The 15,435-nt window shown below is 38.6% G+C and overlaps 1 protein-coding gene across 1 annotated transcript in view; it reads right to left on the minus strand.

Moving 5' to 3' along the window:
* DOCK3 (dedicator of cytokinesis 3) overlaps positions 1–15,435 on the minus strand; it is a 409,824-nt gene that overhangs the window by 223,875 nt on the left and 170,514 nt on the right. Inside the window, exon 6 of the mRNA XM_072612190.1 lies at positions 2,266–2,414. Coding sequence (XP_072468291.1) covers positions 2,266–2,414 — 149 coding nt within the window. The remainder of the gene's footprint in view (positions 1–2,265; positions 2,415–15,435) is intronic.

The following is a 15,435-nucleotide window of genomic DNA, read 5'->3' on the forward strand; positions in this document are numbered from 1 at the left end:
CCATGTGCGGCTTTGCTTTGACAAGGACTTCTATTTTGCAGAGGGGGTCAGTTGGTGAAATAGTAGGTGGGCATAGAGATTAAAAACTAAAAAGAAAACGGGATCAACAAAGCAATACTGTACAACGACAAAAACAAAAAGCTCAGAAACATAGACAGAAACAAATGGCAATTTTGTGACTACCAAATTAAATCGAATACCCACTTTTTAAAAAGAAAAACCATACATAAGATTCCTCTGTTTTGTTCTTCTTTGCTTACTGCACACCAGAAAATCCCCTGGTCTTCCCCCACTTGGCTCACTCTCAGGGAAGCCCAGCTCCCCTCTCTGCCCCCGGGGCATCTCTAAGGAAGGTCACATGGAGAAAGCAAAGGAGGGAAAAGAGGAAGAGTGTGCCCCAGTGTAAAGACAACATCTCTTAGTCCTGTGTGACTACTGCTCCTGTTTCCAGGTGGAACCAGGATGGGGAGGGGAGGGAAGGCAATCACCCTCTAGTGTCCAGAGCAGCAGAAGTGCCCCTTGGCACAATTGCTTCCTTGGGTCCAGAGGAAAACAATTCACACACAGGTGCTGGATGGCATTCATTTCATGATATATGAATTATTTAAATATATTCCAGACTTTACTACCTTATATGATTTTCTCCAAGCTAGCTTATTTATAAGTTGACATATATGGTGTTACTTTAGAAAGTAGGGGAATGAACCGTCACACTCGAGTATGACTTTAACTAGGAGAATCACAGATCAAAGTAACAAGATCTTGGGCAGAACTTTCTTACTGTCTTATTGTCCACTTGATAGAGTAGAAATGGTTATGCCAATATCTATGTCTACTTCAATCCTTAAGGTAATTTTGCCTGATTCTCTCGTCATGGTCTCCTTTAGCCAATAGAATCTCAACATTATCTAATAAAACAGATTCCTCATTAATAAGACTGACCTGGTGAATCATGGAAAACTCATTATTTATTACTTTGTACACCTGGTGTGTCCTTTGGGAAAGATTATGAGAAAGCATATACCATGCAGATCTATAACTCTTGGGCTCAGAATAGGTCAAGCATCACATACATATAGAATTCCCAAGCTGACTCTTGGATAGGATTAGTTTTCACTTGAGATAATTGCTTACACATTAATTTCCAATCAAATATTTATGTGCTCTCCTCCTCCCAGTTCCCACTGTTCCCCATTTCCCTCATAAAAATACACTTACACAGTGAATGATTTAAAAGAGAAGCGCAAAGGATGGCACGACCAATAGAAAAATAAAAGAAGGCTGCCATTCCTGGCACAGTCTTCCTGTCCCAAAGCCTGAGATTTTACCTGGTTCAATGACATTACTAATAAATCTCTGCAACTGCTGCACAGATAAACGATACTTAAAAATATAACTTGAAAAAGAATATTTGGCAGCACAGGACCCTATGTGTGAAATATCTTCAGATGCACATTCACCGTGTAACTACAGATTTAACCATTCAACACTGTAACATAAGCATATACTGCAATAATAATAAAACAGTAAGTGTTAAATATGAATATTATATATATGTAATTTCTATGTCCTTGAAGGTTTACTTCCCGCATATCTCCTTTTCATCCACATCACAGCCCCGGAAGGTGGCAGGTGTTATTATTATCCCCATTTCACAAATGCAGAAACAGGCAAACAGAGGTTAGGAGCTTGCCTGGGGTCATCCCGCTGACAACAGATGACGCTTACATGGCACTTACTTCGGGCCAGGTACTGAGCTAAGTGCTTTATGATGATCATCTTATTCGATCCTCACAACAGCCCTGGGAGGCAGGGACTGTTATTGTTCCCATTTTGCAGATGAGAAAACTGTCACAAACAGAGGTTAAGTGATGAGCCTTGCAGGTCTTCCTGACTGCAGGTCTGGTGTTCTATCTTCCACACCTCACTACGCCCCCGGTGCCTCTCTCCCTCTTTCTTTATCTCAGTTGTTTTATTTATTTATTTCAGTTATATCTGACTTTTCTGTGACCCCATTTAGGGTTTTCTTGGCAAAGACACTGAATTGGTTTGCCTTTTCCTTTTCCATGTCATTTTACGTATGAAGAAACTGAGGCAAACAGGGTTAAATGACTTCCCCAGTGTTACACAGCTAGTAAGTGTCACTTAGTATTAGAAACAGCAAAAAATTCAATGTAAGGAGGGTCATTCTCCAGCTGAAGAAACTTGGCTATCTTGCAAAATGAGACTGTTGAAAACCTGTGCTGAAGTAGTAACGATACTCACTCATTCCCCCAGTCCAGGCGCACGGTGATGTGTCTCTTGACCTCTCGCACCTGATCCTGAGTAAGGTGACCTGACAGCAGCTGTCTCCGAAGGTCAATAAGCTCATTCATGACGTGGCGTAATTTGTAGAAAAGATCTACCTTGTGTTTCTGTAAGGGCATTTTTGGTGTTGGGAGAAAAAAAAGGAATAGGGATAGGGAGTGAAAAAACAACAAAAAGAGAAATCAAATTAAAAATACAAATGCACTTATTTATCTGATCCACAAAATGGTGATTCAAAAAATAAAGATATTTATTGACCCCTTTCCATATAGCCTTAAAAAGCTTTGTTAATTCCTCATATGCATAAGGTCCCATAAACAAATTCATAGGTTTAAAAATATATCATGAAAATGTGCCTGGAAAATAAAAATAATATAATTCTACCATGCATTTATTTCCTGATTGTTTAGCTAGTTCAGTATCTAGTCCTTAGTTTTGTTTTTTTCCAGTTTTTTGGTTTTATTTTTGCATGACACTATTTGGGTTCATTTTACATTTAGAGAAAAATTCATTAAAGCATAATCAAAAATTAAAAAAAAAATAGGCACAGCCTCCAGCTTAGTTCCATGAAAACAGTTCCCGCACCTGCTGCAGTACAGGTTTTTATAGCCATAGATGCTTGTTCAACTATGGCAGGGAACTGATAGCTTTGGGAAATATTGGCAAAAAAGTTAAAATTTGGTGAGAAAACTATTGTAAATTTCAAATGTTGGGGTGGGCGGAGGTGGGAGGGTCATTGATCTAATGCATTTAGTCCTATGGGCAACATTCAGTTTCAGACCATATCATTAAATTCAGTGAGGGATTCCAAAACTCATCCAGCTTTCTAAATCGATTTTCTAATGAGTATTATTAGCATTACAGTGTTAAACTTCCTTGTAGGATCAAATTCACTCCTTTACTTTTATTTCTGGTAACTAATTACGAATGCTACCTTCACAAGAATTATGGAAACATTTTCATACACTTCATTGTGAACATCTGTAACATTTCTGTGGTTCAGTCATTCTTAGTCATATCTGATTCTCTGTGACCCCATTTGGGGTTTTCCTGACAAAGATGCTGGAAGGCTTTGCCATTTCCTTCTCCAGTTCATTTTATAGATAAGAAAATTGAAGCAAACCGGGGTAATTGACTTGCTCAAAGCCACACAGCTGGTATGGGTCTGAGGCTGGATCTGAACTCATGAAGATGAGTTTTCCTTATTCTAGGTCTGGCACACTATCTACTGTACTACCAACAGCCCATTTGTAATGTTACCTTTGTTTAAATGTTAGTGCCATCTCCTATGCAAGCAGACTTTCTCTGTGATATTAAAAACTGAGTAATGTCAGCATTAAAAAAAATTAGAATCATATACTCTTTCACACTAAATCTAGAAATTAGAGTGCTCCAGATTTTTTTCATCATTGGAAATAATTGCAATTTTCTATAGGCACTGATATTAATAAACCAAAACTTGTTAATACGTCCTCTATAAAGGTTCTTGATGGATATACCTTATTCAAAAGAAAGAGGAGAGGAGGTGGTGGAAAAGCATTGTGTGCTAAGAAAGTACACTCATGTGAAGAAATTTAGAAACAAGAGGGAGGAAAATTAATGGAGAGTACTTGAGTAAGAGTCAATGAAAGGAGAAATCAGGTTTTTTTGGTTGTTGTTGTAATATACTACAGACACCTGGACAAAAAGAGAAAATAGGTGAGGAATCCGTATAAGACCTTGTGTTACAATATCTAGATATCTGCTGGAGTACTCTCTCTCTCTCTCTCTCTCTCCCTCCCTCCCTCCCTCTCTCTGTCTCTCTCTCTCCCTTCCTCCCTCTCTCTCTCCCTTTCTCTCTCTCACTGTCTCTCTGTCTCTGTCTCTCTCTGTCTCTCTCTCCCTCCCTCTCTCTTTCCCTCCCTCCCTCCCTCCCTCTCTCTTTGTCTCTCTCTTTCTTCTCTCTCTCTCTCTCTGTCTCTCTCTCCCTCTCTGTGAAATGCAGAGCAGTTAATAACTTCTTGACTTACCTTAGCCATAATTTCATCCTTTAAAAGGTAGAGAAACCAATAAAGAGAAATTCTATTCTGGATTTGATTCACACCAATGTGAAGGAATTGGCTACAAATGATGGGAACCCTTGTGAAGGGGTGGGATGGAGAGGGAAGTGACCCCTCCTTCTAAGAGTTTGTGACAGAGAAGAAGAACAAAGTGGGCTTCATCTGACATGCACTCCAGATCTGGGAAAAGCAAATTTCAAAGAATTCAGAAAAAAGATAGAACTAAAATGTTATGAGAAAAGTCAGACTAGGAGGAATAGGAGATATTCAAGAATGAAATGCTTCCCATCATGTTTCCTCCTTCTCACTCTTGAATTTCCTCATATGAATTTATTTTCTTAACATACAATGCTTCTTCACCAAGCCTTTACCTGTCCTCTTTCTTGTGCATAGCCATCAAGAACGTCTAAGAAAGAAGAACAAAGGAAATGATTCCAAGTAGGAGAAAAATGGGATTTGTCTGGAAGGCCTGATCTGGATACACAGAGAACTCACTGACCAAACAACTCAGATTAAAAAGAAAAAAGAAATGTATCTCAGAAGACAGAAGCAAGGCCAGCTGACAGGATGAATATAAGAGCACGGCATGGTCCTGTGAAAATAGTATCAGGAATGCTAAAGATCAGAGAGCACTGAGGCTGGTAAGAGAAGCTCAGGAAAGAAGAAAAAATTGTATTTGAAATGACCAACAGGGAATTGATAGCCACGGTAAGGAAGGAATGAGTAAAACAGCTCCTTGCTGCACTTTATGAATCCAGATGACACAGATTAACAACATCTTTAGGACATGAAGGTGCTGGCCGATGTGACTGCTGAATCACTGACAACGGCATCTGAGTGATCAAGGAAAATGGTACCAAGGGCAAAGATCTGTAAGGGTCAAAGTCAAAAAAGAGAAGAAAACAGAATCTATGAATCAGAGGCCAATGAGCTTGACTTTGATGCCTAGGAAAATTCTAGAATGGATCATCAAAATGGTGTTGGTAAAAGTTTAGAAAGGGAAGAAAAGATTGCAAAGACCCAGCTTGGCTTCATCAAGAACAAGCTGAGTTCTATCAGTGCTACATCTTGAACTATATCACAAAGTAGTAATCATTAACATGATTTTTATACTGGTTAAAAAGGAGAGAAAGATCCATAGGGGAACAGATTACTTACACAAAATACAGAAGCAAACAGATGCAATAAACTTGAAGTCCACAGGTACTGAGGGAAGAGGTCACTATATGAAAAAATTACTGGGAAAACCGGACAATCGATCTGGCAGTAATTAGATTTAGATCAACACCTTACACAATATACGAAGGTAAGCTCCAAATGGATATATCACCTAAGTATATAAGGTCATATCACAAATTAGAAGAGTGAAGAAGATAGTACCTTTCAGCTCTATGGAGGTAGGAGAAAAACCGTAACTAAAATTATAAACAACCATAATTAAACAAGTGACAGGACCCATCACATAAGACAAAAGAGTTTGGGTTACATAAAGTTTTAAAATTTTTGCACAAACAAATCTAAAGCAATAAAAAATTAGAAGGGAAATAGATGATTATGAAAAATTCTTTGCAATACTTTTCTCTGATGAAGGTCTCATTTTCAAGATACAGAAAGACCTGGTTCAAATTTACAAGATTAAGAGTCATTCACCAATAGATTAACAGTTAAAGGATGTGAACAAGTAGTTATCAAAAGAAGAAATTTAAGCTATCACAATCATATGAAAAATGCTCCAAATTATTAATAATTAGAGACATTCAAAGTAAAGATTACAAGAAAGAAAAATGACAAATGTTGGGGCACTGTTAGTAGAACTGTAAATTGGTCTGGACATTCTGGAAAGCAATTTGGAACTGCGCCCAGAGAGTTACTAAACTCTGTATACTCTTTGACCCAGTCATACCACTGTTGGGCCAAAGAATGAAGAAAAGGATGCACACATACAAAACAACTGCAACTCTTTACTGTAGTCCAAAATTGGAATCTAAGTGGGTATCCTCCTTTTTAGGAATGGCTAAATAATTTGTGGTGTAGCGATGTGATGGAAATGTTGTTGTGCTGTACAAAATGATGAAATAGGCAATTTCAAAGGAAATGGGGAAGACATATGAATTGATGCACAGTGAAGTGAGCAGAAAAAGGAGAAGAATTTATACAATGATAACAACATTAAGGAGAAAAACAATTTTAAAGACTTTAGATCTCTAGCCAATGCAATAATAAAACATAAGTCCCAAAGAATGAAGATAAAACATGCTACTTATATTCTTCCAGAATAGATGAACTTAAAACGCAGAGATATTTATTTTCATACATGGCTAAATTTGAATTCATTTTGTTTATTAGGTAGATATATAGATACTGAAAGGGTTTTTTTTGTTTTTAATTTGCTTAATTGTAGAAAGTTTAGTGGAAAGGACAAATTAGCAAGAAAAGAAAACCTCACTCCTTGAAAAAGAATGACTGATATCTGAGTGATCAAGCAATGTGCTACCAAGGGCAAAGGTTGTTCAGGGCTAATGTCGAACAGAGAAGAGAACAGGATTCATAAATCAGACAGCTGGTGGGCTTGACTTTGACTCCTGGGAAAATTCTAGAACGGATCACTCAAATGATGTTGGTAAAATTTTAGAAGGGGAAGAGAAAAATAAAAGTCATTGATATTCCGAAAGATAAGAGAATACAGATAAAAATAACAGGTTGAGAGTAGGGATCAGTTCAGTCTTTTATTTATAATCTCAGCACTTAACACAGTGTCTGGCACATGGTAAGTGCGTAATAAATGTTTGTTGATTGATATCAGACTAATCTTATTTCCTATGTTTATGGGATTGTTAATCTAGTAGATAAGGGATATGGATGTAGTTTATCTAGATTTTAGCAAGATTTTTGGTAAAGTATCTCATTCTAATCTTGTAGAAAAAATGTGGAACCATGGATAAAAATCTAATAGGAAGAATTTTATTTAGAACAGTTTTGAGTGCCATAGTTTATGAAGAACACTGGTAAGCTGCAGGATGTTCAAAGAAAGGCAATCAAGGTGGTGAAGGGACTTCAGTTCATGTTATAAGAGGACTGATCAAAGGAGCTGTGTGTGTTTAGCCTGCAGAAGACTCAGTGGAGGCAAGCTAGCTCTCTTCAAGTATCTGAAGGATTGGAGGAGAGATTCAATTTGTTGAATTTGGTCCCAAAGGACCAATGGGTAGAACAGAAATAATGGATAGAAGAAGAAGATGACAAATTTTGCCTGGATATCAGGAAAAGGTTTCTAACAATGACAACTATCCCAAAGTGGAGCAGGCCATTTGAGAGGTGGTAGGTTCCCCCACTACGGTGGTTTTCAAACTGAAGCTTATTGAATATGTTACGGTGGGAATTTCTTTCATGTTCGGGTTGGAATAGACTGCTACTGACATCTCTTCTTTCTGTTCAATTATGTGCTTCGGATTGCTTTTTTCTGAATATAATCATGAATGCGAGTCACAAAGCAGCAGCACTGGCTAAGTCATCTGGAAAGTTGGAGACTTGGGACAAAGATGTCAGAAAGAGAATTCTAGAACTAGAGATAAAGAAAGGGTCCTTAAGTTCAACCCCTACCTTTAAAATCTTTAACAAGCCGATCTTCCAGTCTCTATCTGAAAACTTTTCTCTATGGGAAAGTTCGTGATGCCTCAAGACTTTTGGATGACTATTTGTTATGAGCTTTTCCTTACACAGAACTGACATGTGAGCCTGTGCCTCTCCTTTGGTCATAGTTCTGACCACAGGGGCCAAGAAAAGCAAAACTAATCCCTCTTACATGTGACAGCTCTATAAATGATCTTAACATAAATTTTCATTTAATTTTAGACTTGAGAAGGATACTTTTCATAGGAAAGTATTTCTAGTTGGAGGGTCCTAAAAAGGAACTGTCTCTAATACCATCCCATTAAGGGACACATACATTCCTTTTCAGTCGATTATCAGGTAGACAGTATTCAGTAACTTTGGCTAGAATTGCTTGAAAAATATCAAAATACACCAACCCCAATATCCCAAACAGCAAGATGTTGGAGAAAATTATAATACCTGCGGATTTAAAAGACTATATAAGTTTAAGCCCTAGATAGCTGGACTAAAGCTGAGGCAGCATGCATTGCACACGCACATGCACACATATCTTGCTACAAAAGGATCAAAATTTGAAGCAAAAAAGTTAGAAATGGTTTGTGTAATCCTCCATTCTCAGGCTAAGCGGTGTAGTGGACAGAGACCAGGCTTGGAGTCTGGAACACCTGAGTTCAAATCTGGCCTTAGACACTTACTAGCTGTGTGATCCTGAGGAAGCCACTTAACCCCGGTTGCCTCATTTTCCTCATCTGTAAAATGAGCCAGAGAAGGAAATGCAAACCACTCCAAGAAAGCCCCCAGTGGAGTCATGAAGGGTCAAGCACAACTGAAAAGACTGAATGAATGATAACAGCTTTTTCCCATAACAGATATTAGGGAGACAGCCACCAGAATTTAGAAATGGTCAAATAAACTCTGTCCCAGAGTTGAGCAGTTTGTTAATGTTTTCTGAACATAGCTTTGGGACTTACTAGAAACAAGCCCCAGAGAGATCTTCTATTTTGCGGGCCATGCAGCCGTGAAAGTGGCCAGGAGGGTCATGTATTTGCTCCCTGGATGCTCTCTGCCAGTCGACTATGTTTCCTGCTCAGTTACGGGAGGAACAGATGGAAGAAAAGACAGCTCTGACCCACCTGGCTGGTACCCAAAAGTGTCTAGTGCTTATTTAGGTCACAATCAAGCTCCATCTTGAATTATCACGCATGTCTATGTATCTGATTATAAATTTAAAAAAACAAGAACAACACAAAACCCTGGTGGCCAAAAGGATATATTTTCATGTGATTAATAACAGCTTGGGTAGAGATTTGGAAAGAAGCTTTGACCCTTTAAAAAGAACAGGAGAAATTATTTCTCTTTCAGTGCATGCTGAAGTTCAGGGAAGAGTGGATCTACATCCCATTTGGGTCTTCTTTAAGAGAGAGAAATATATTTTAAATATAACCCACAGGCAAATGAAAATCGCCCATATGTAGGGAAACTTTTAAACATACGCTGTAACTTACGTAGTTGTTTTTTCAATTAGCTTTTTTCTTTCCATGCATTCTAAAAAAATGATTGCTTTTAAAGCATCTACAGAGGCTAAATTTCAATAATGAAATTAAATCTAACTAGTTTCTCCCTTAGTATTGTACTATGTAAAGTTCTGAATGTTTTCTCACTGTGTTTCAGAGATATACAATAAGGGTAGAGGAAGACCATGCAGATAAGGGGGTTCTCAGCTATTTTCAGACTTTCTACCCTTTGGCGTTCAGTGTTGCCTTTTCTATACTCCCCATTCAAAATAAAAAGAAATAAATCATAGGGTTTATGAAGAATATACATATAAGAAATCAAAAGGTGCTGTGAAAGAGAGATTTGGAACTATGCTCGATAAGTTACTGAATTGTGCAAACCCTGTGACCCAGGGATATTTGGTCCATACTCCATGTAGATCAAAGAAAGGAAAAGGAACCATATGCATAAAAATATAGCATCTCTTTTTATTGTGGGAAAAACTGGAAACCAAGGCATTGCTCATCAACTGCAGAATGGCTGAACAAATGATAATGTATCAAAACAATAGAATACCTTTTTGCTGTAAAAACTTATGCAAGGAACAACTTGGAAAGATCAGGGCAGTTAGATGATGCAGTGGAGAGAGAGCTGGGGCTGCGAGTGAAGAGGACCTGAGTTCAAATCAGGCCTCAGACACTAGCTGTGTGACTCTGGGCAAGTCACTTAAGCCTGTTTCCTTCAGTTTTCTCATGTGTAAACTGAGTTGGAGAAAGAAATGACAAACCACGCTGATATCATTACCAAGAAAACCCCACATGGGGTCACAAATAGTTAGACACGATTGAAATGACTGAACCACAGAAGTGAACAGAACCAGAAGAATGCTTTATATTGTAACAGCAACACCGTAAAGACAGCTTTGAAAGACTTGAGAACCCTGGAAAGAGCAACGAGCGCCAGCGACTTCAGAGAATGGCAGTGTGCCACTTTCTACCTGACAAAGAAGTGATGGATTTAAGGCACAAAAATACACACTTTTAGACAGGATCAAAAAAGTTTTTTGCTTTGTTTGACAACTTATATTTGTTACAAAGGTTTTAATTTCTCCCTTCAAGGGCAGTGAAAGGGAGAGAAAATAAATTTGTTAAGCGGAAAAAATGTCACTAACTTGTTAAATGTTGAGCAGAATATAGCCAGAAAAATTAAAGCTCTTTGATTCTGTTTCTTGTCGACTAACAGTTTTATTCCTGATACCATTTTTGAAAGAGACACCTGTTTATCAACCTCCAGTTTGTTTCTTGCTTTGGATTTGATTAAGAACAGAAATGAGAATCCTGAATTACAGAGACAAGTTTAGCCTTGTGAGCACATTTAATATGAATGATTTCTGCTTCTCCAAGTTATAAATTTGGTGACTTCATAGACTGGAAATCAATTCAGTTTCTGGTTAATGCAGAGATTCATTTGCTTCATTCTTCACTCAATCTTTGTTGCTGATTTTTCTAGTTCAATATAAAAAGGATTTTGTAACCAAAAATTATTCACTTGGTTTTGGATAGTAGGACTTATTTTTTCAACTGTCTCTTTCAGTTCTTCAGCTGCATTATCACCATCCCTCCCTTTCTCATCTCAGTACAGCCTCCTCCCTGTTTTCTCCCATCCACAAATCTTTTCATTAGCACTACTACTCTGGAAATATTTCAGAAGGGTAACATAGCTATTTACTAAATATTCTCAGTACTCCTGGGGATATTTGAATCCCACATTAGAACTTCATGGTCTAGATCCAAGGTAGTATTGTTAAAATAATCTCCTGAGAGGACATCTAGTCGCCTCATCTAGAATCCCTGTTACAATATTCCTGAAAAGTGATTGTCAGCCTCGGCTAAAGAGGGAGTTTCTGAATCCAGTTCAATCCAATAAGGATTTATTACATTCCTCCCATGTGCCAGGGGTTGAATGTTCAAGACAAAGCAAAAGATAATACTAATGTTAAAGGAACTTATAATTCCATCCAAGAGATACAATATTTAACTGCTACTTTGACGAAGGAGAGTGTACTCTCATCTTAGGTGGGGGTAAGGAAAGGCTCCTTTAGGAAAGTGCCCATGAACTAGGGTAGAATGAAAGCAGGTGTTTTAAGTAGAGGCTAGGAGGACGTGCATCCCAGGCGTGGAGAGAAAGCCTAGTCAAAGCTTTAGAGATGGAAGATGGAATGTAGACTTTGGTGAACATTTAGTAATCCTATCAACCTCCTGCTTGCCACATTTAATGTCTGAACTAATTGGATATGAAAGCTTGTGATCTTACTCTTTAGGAAGAAAGGAATGTCATGTAAGATTTAATTTAGTTCTTAAAATGAACAAATTTATAATATTGTTTGGATAGCTTCCCTTGGAAAGGAATGTTGCACTATTTACCATACTCTAATTCCAACCTTTTTGTTCAGTTGTGCCTGACTCTTTGTAATCTCATTTGGGGCGTTTTTTGACAAGGATAGTGGTTTCCCATTTTCTTCTCCAGTTCATTTTATAGATGAGGAAACTGAGGCAAACAGGGTAAGTGACTTGCTCAGGGTCACGCAGCTACTAAGTGTCTGAGGTCAGATTTGAAGTCAAGTCTTCCTGACTCCAGGCCCTGTACCCTAACCACTGTACCACCTAGCTGCTTATTGAGGTAGCTTATTATGGGTAGCAGTTTGAAAGCATGACTTATGAAAGGCTGTATGGGTATCCTTTAGTCAGTCATTTTCCATCATACAGATGAACAGTTCACTCCCGCAGAGAAGCTTGTTCAGCACAGAATATGGAGAACAACACTAAAACTAGGTTTTTATTCACATTCATTTTTTTTGCCATTAGAGCCTAACGTTTAATTGGCTGCAGCTACTCCAATATAACATGAAATCAAATTATGAAAACACAGACGCCTGTAACCCAACTTATTCAATAATGTGCTTGGCATTGCTAAAAGTTCAACATTCGAATACATGTCAAGAATACCTACAGAATTTTAGTACGAATGTGGAAGCCAGTCAACAGAAATGACAGATTTCGACATATTAGAATACCCAGGTCTCTTTAATGAAGCAAAATGCCAAGTAGAATTTGCCTCATCACTGCCAAAGCATTGCTGCTGCAAAATCTGAGATTTCATGCTCCAGAATTTGGAGCTGTTTTTATTCCATTAGGTATAGCCTAGTGGGAGAGGAGCTCGTGTGCCAAGGGAGTGCAGTGGCGGCCAGGGCTCCTCCCAAAGCGTCCTTGTGGTGCGAGTGTTGCGTGTTTTATGCCAGTGGGGCTGACGCTTCAGAGGTACCGGGAGGCTGCTTTGTTTCCTTGCTTTCTTGACGTATCAAAACCAGGCTCGGGAGGGGCTGAAGTCCAAGTTTCACCTTGTTCCTTTCACTGCCTTCAGGGAATACTTTCTTGGCTGTTTGTTCTTTAATCTCGCTTCCTTTTCATTGATTCTCTGAATTTTTACTTCGAAAAGTTGCTGTTAATTGTGTTTTGTGCTCTCTGGGGTGTTAGCACATTTAAGAAACCAAACATTTATCGGAATCCTCTTTGTCTACTAGAGCATAAACTCCAAGTGGTTGGAGTTGGGTTAATTTACCGTCTTTGTATCTTCCCTTGCACAGATTTGGCATGTTATGAACGATAATTTAATGACTGTACACGTAACACCTTTAGGAAGGCGTGGATAATTCCCTGACGGGTACCCTTGTGACTCTGCATATATACAGGGGGACTTGACTCCTGCCTGGCTGAGAGATCTCTGACACAGGCGAAGGACTGGTGAAAAGGCTTCCAAGCGACTGAGTAGAGAGAGAAGAGAGAGAATTGGGAGAGAAGGCTGTGATGGATTAGAGACACCCCCAAAGCTGCAGTCACGTGGAGATGTTTTTGGATTCACCATTCCTGCATAACTCTCCCATGGATTATGACCAAACTTTCCTGCTGAACTTTGGTCTCCTTTCTGAATCAGAACGTATTTACTTTAATGGATACTGTTGTCTATGATACAATGTATAGCTTCCCTAAGTTTTGTTTAACTGCGCGCTTTGGTAAATGTTTGCTTACTCCATGTGACTGCCTCTTATATGTTAAGCATTTGGCATGAGGGGGCTAAGTAGTGAGAAAGGAAGCTGCTTGTTATCCTTGACATATGAGGAACAACTGCTTCTCTCTGGACCTTCCAGGAAAAACAGCTCTTGTCCTGTATGTTCCAAAGAGCATCCTACCCCCAGGCTGGCAGTATTTGATACGTAGCAGATACATCTCTTGCTTAATATACCTCTTGGAGATGAGAAAACAAAGGAGTTATAACCCAGTCATGGCTATCCTCCTAATCTCCACACAGACAGAAATCAGTCTCCCTGGGAGCCACTGAGTGGAGTGTGCCAGATATTATCTAACTAAACAGGTTCCTGCAATACATACTCTTGGTCCCTGGGGTTGAGGTTCAACTCTTAAATGTAAATTAATACTAGATGAGTGAATGGGATTCTTGCTTATGGTGATCCTAGGCTGAACAGGCATTGGCAACCCTGAACAGACTTCTAAATAGCTTGTTGGAAGGGGAAGGGAATGCTGGAAATTTAAAATCTCAGCTCCCAAAGCAGGGTGGTTCCCCTAATGACTCTATACTAAAGCTGACACTGCAATCCCATTCTCTTTTGACTTTTTTTTTTTTTTTAAGACTGGCTCTGCCATCTTGCCCAGGCTATCAGTGTAGGCACTACTCACAGCCCCCCTTCAAGCACAGGGGCTTTGACCTACTCTGTTTCTGACCTGGGCTAGTTTGCCCCTCTTTAGACATTCTGGTGGATTTTCCAGGGCTTGCCATATTAATGCTACTCTTGTATAGACCTTAGTCCACTACAACTTAGAAGGTCGGAGCTCAAGAGATCCACTAGCCTCAGTTTTCTTTTTGGCAGGGTTTCCAGGAATGGGCCAATGCACCGACTTCCTTTGCTCTTTTTTCAGTACTTAATTTTTATTCTCAATTCGACACACAAAAGAGCAAATTTTCATATACAAGACAGCAAAAAAGAGGATTACATTTGAAAGTGTGATTCACTATTTTGCACAGGTTAATTTTTTTAAAGTAAAGATATGTAAAAAATCAATAGTTTACTTTCAAAGTTGTCCTGTTTCCTTTTGTGCTTTTCTGTGCACTCAAAAAAAATTATGTCAGTGACTTTTTCTTTTTGGGAACACAATTGTTAGTTGCCTTTAGGCACCCCCTTTCACCCCAGTTAATAGAGAAGAAAACCAATCCTTGTAACAAATAAGCACAGTAAAGCAAAAGAAACCCATATATTTGTAATGTCCAAAAATTTATTTTTCATTCAGCACACTGAACCTGTCACCTGTCTACCAGGAGGTGAGTAGTACACTTCATTGTTGGTCCTCTGGAGTTATGGCTGGTTATGGTTTTTATCAGAATTCTTAAATTTTAAATTTCCAAGTCAACTGTCATTACAACATTGTTTTATTGCACTAATCATTCTGGTTGTGCTTACTTCACTCTGCATCAGATCATAAAGTTCTTCCCAGGTTTCTCTGAAAAGGTCAGAGATTTTGTTCCTTTGTTTCAGTTGTGTTTATCTCTGTGACCCTGTTTGGAGTTTTCTTGGCAAACAAACTGGAGTGGTTTGCCACTTCTTTTCCAACTCATTTTCCATATGAGGAAACTGAGACAAGTAGGGTTAAGTGACTTGTCCAACTAGTAAGTGTCTGAGGTTTTCCTGACTCCAGGCCCCAGCACTAAAATCCACTGTACCATCTTGCTGCCCTGCAGTAGAGGTTTATTTCCACTGAACTGTTTCTCTTTTAATCTTAGCTTTATTAGATTTGTTTGTGCAAAAATTTTTAAATTATATTTAATCAAAACTATCTATTTTTATCTTCTGTTATTGTCTTATTCCTTGTTTGGTTATGAACTTTTCTTCTGTCCATAGATCTGGTAGATAATTTTT

This window comes from Notamacropus eugenii, chromosome 1, assembly GCF_028372415.1.
Source record: "Notamacropus eugenii isolate mMacEug1 chromosome 1, mMacEug1.pri_v2, whole genome shotgun sequence".
NCBI classification, from domain to species: Eukaryota; Metazoa; Chordata; class Mammalia; order Diprotodontia; family Macropodidae; genus Notamacropus; species Notamacropus eugenii.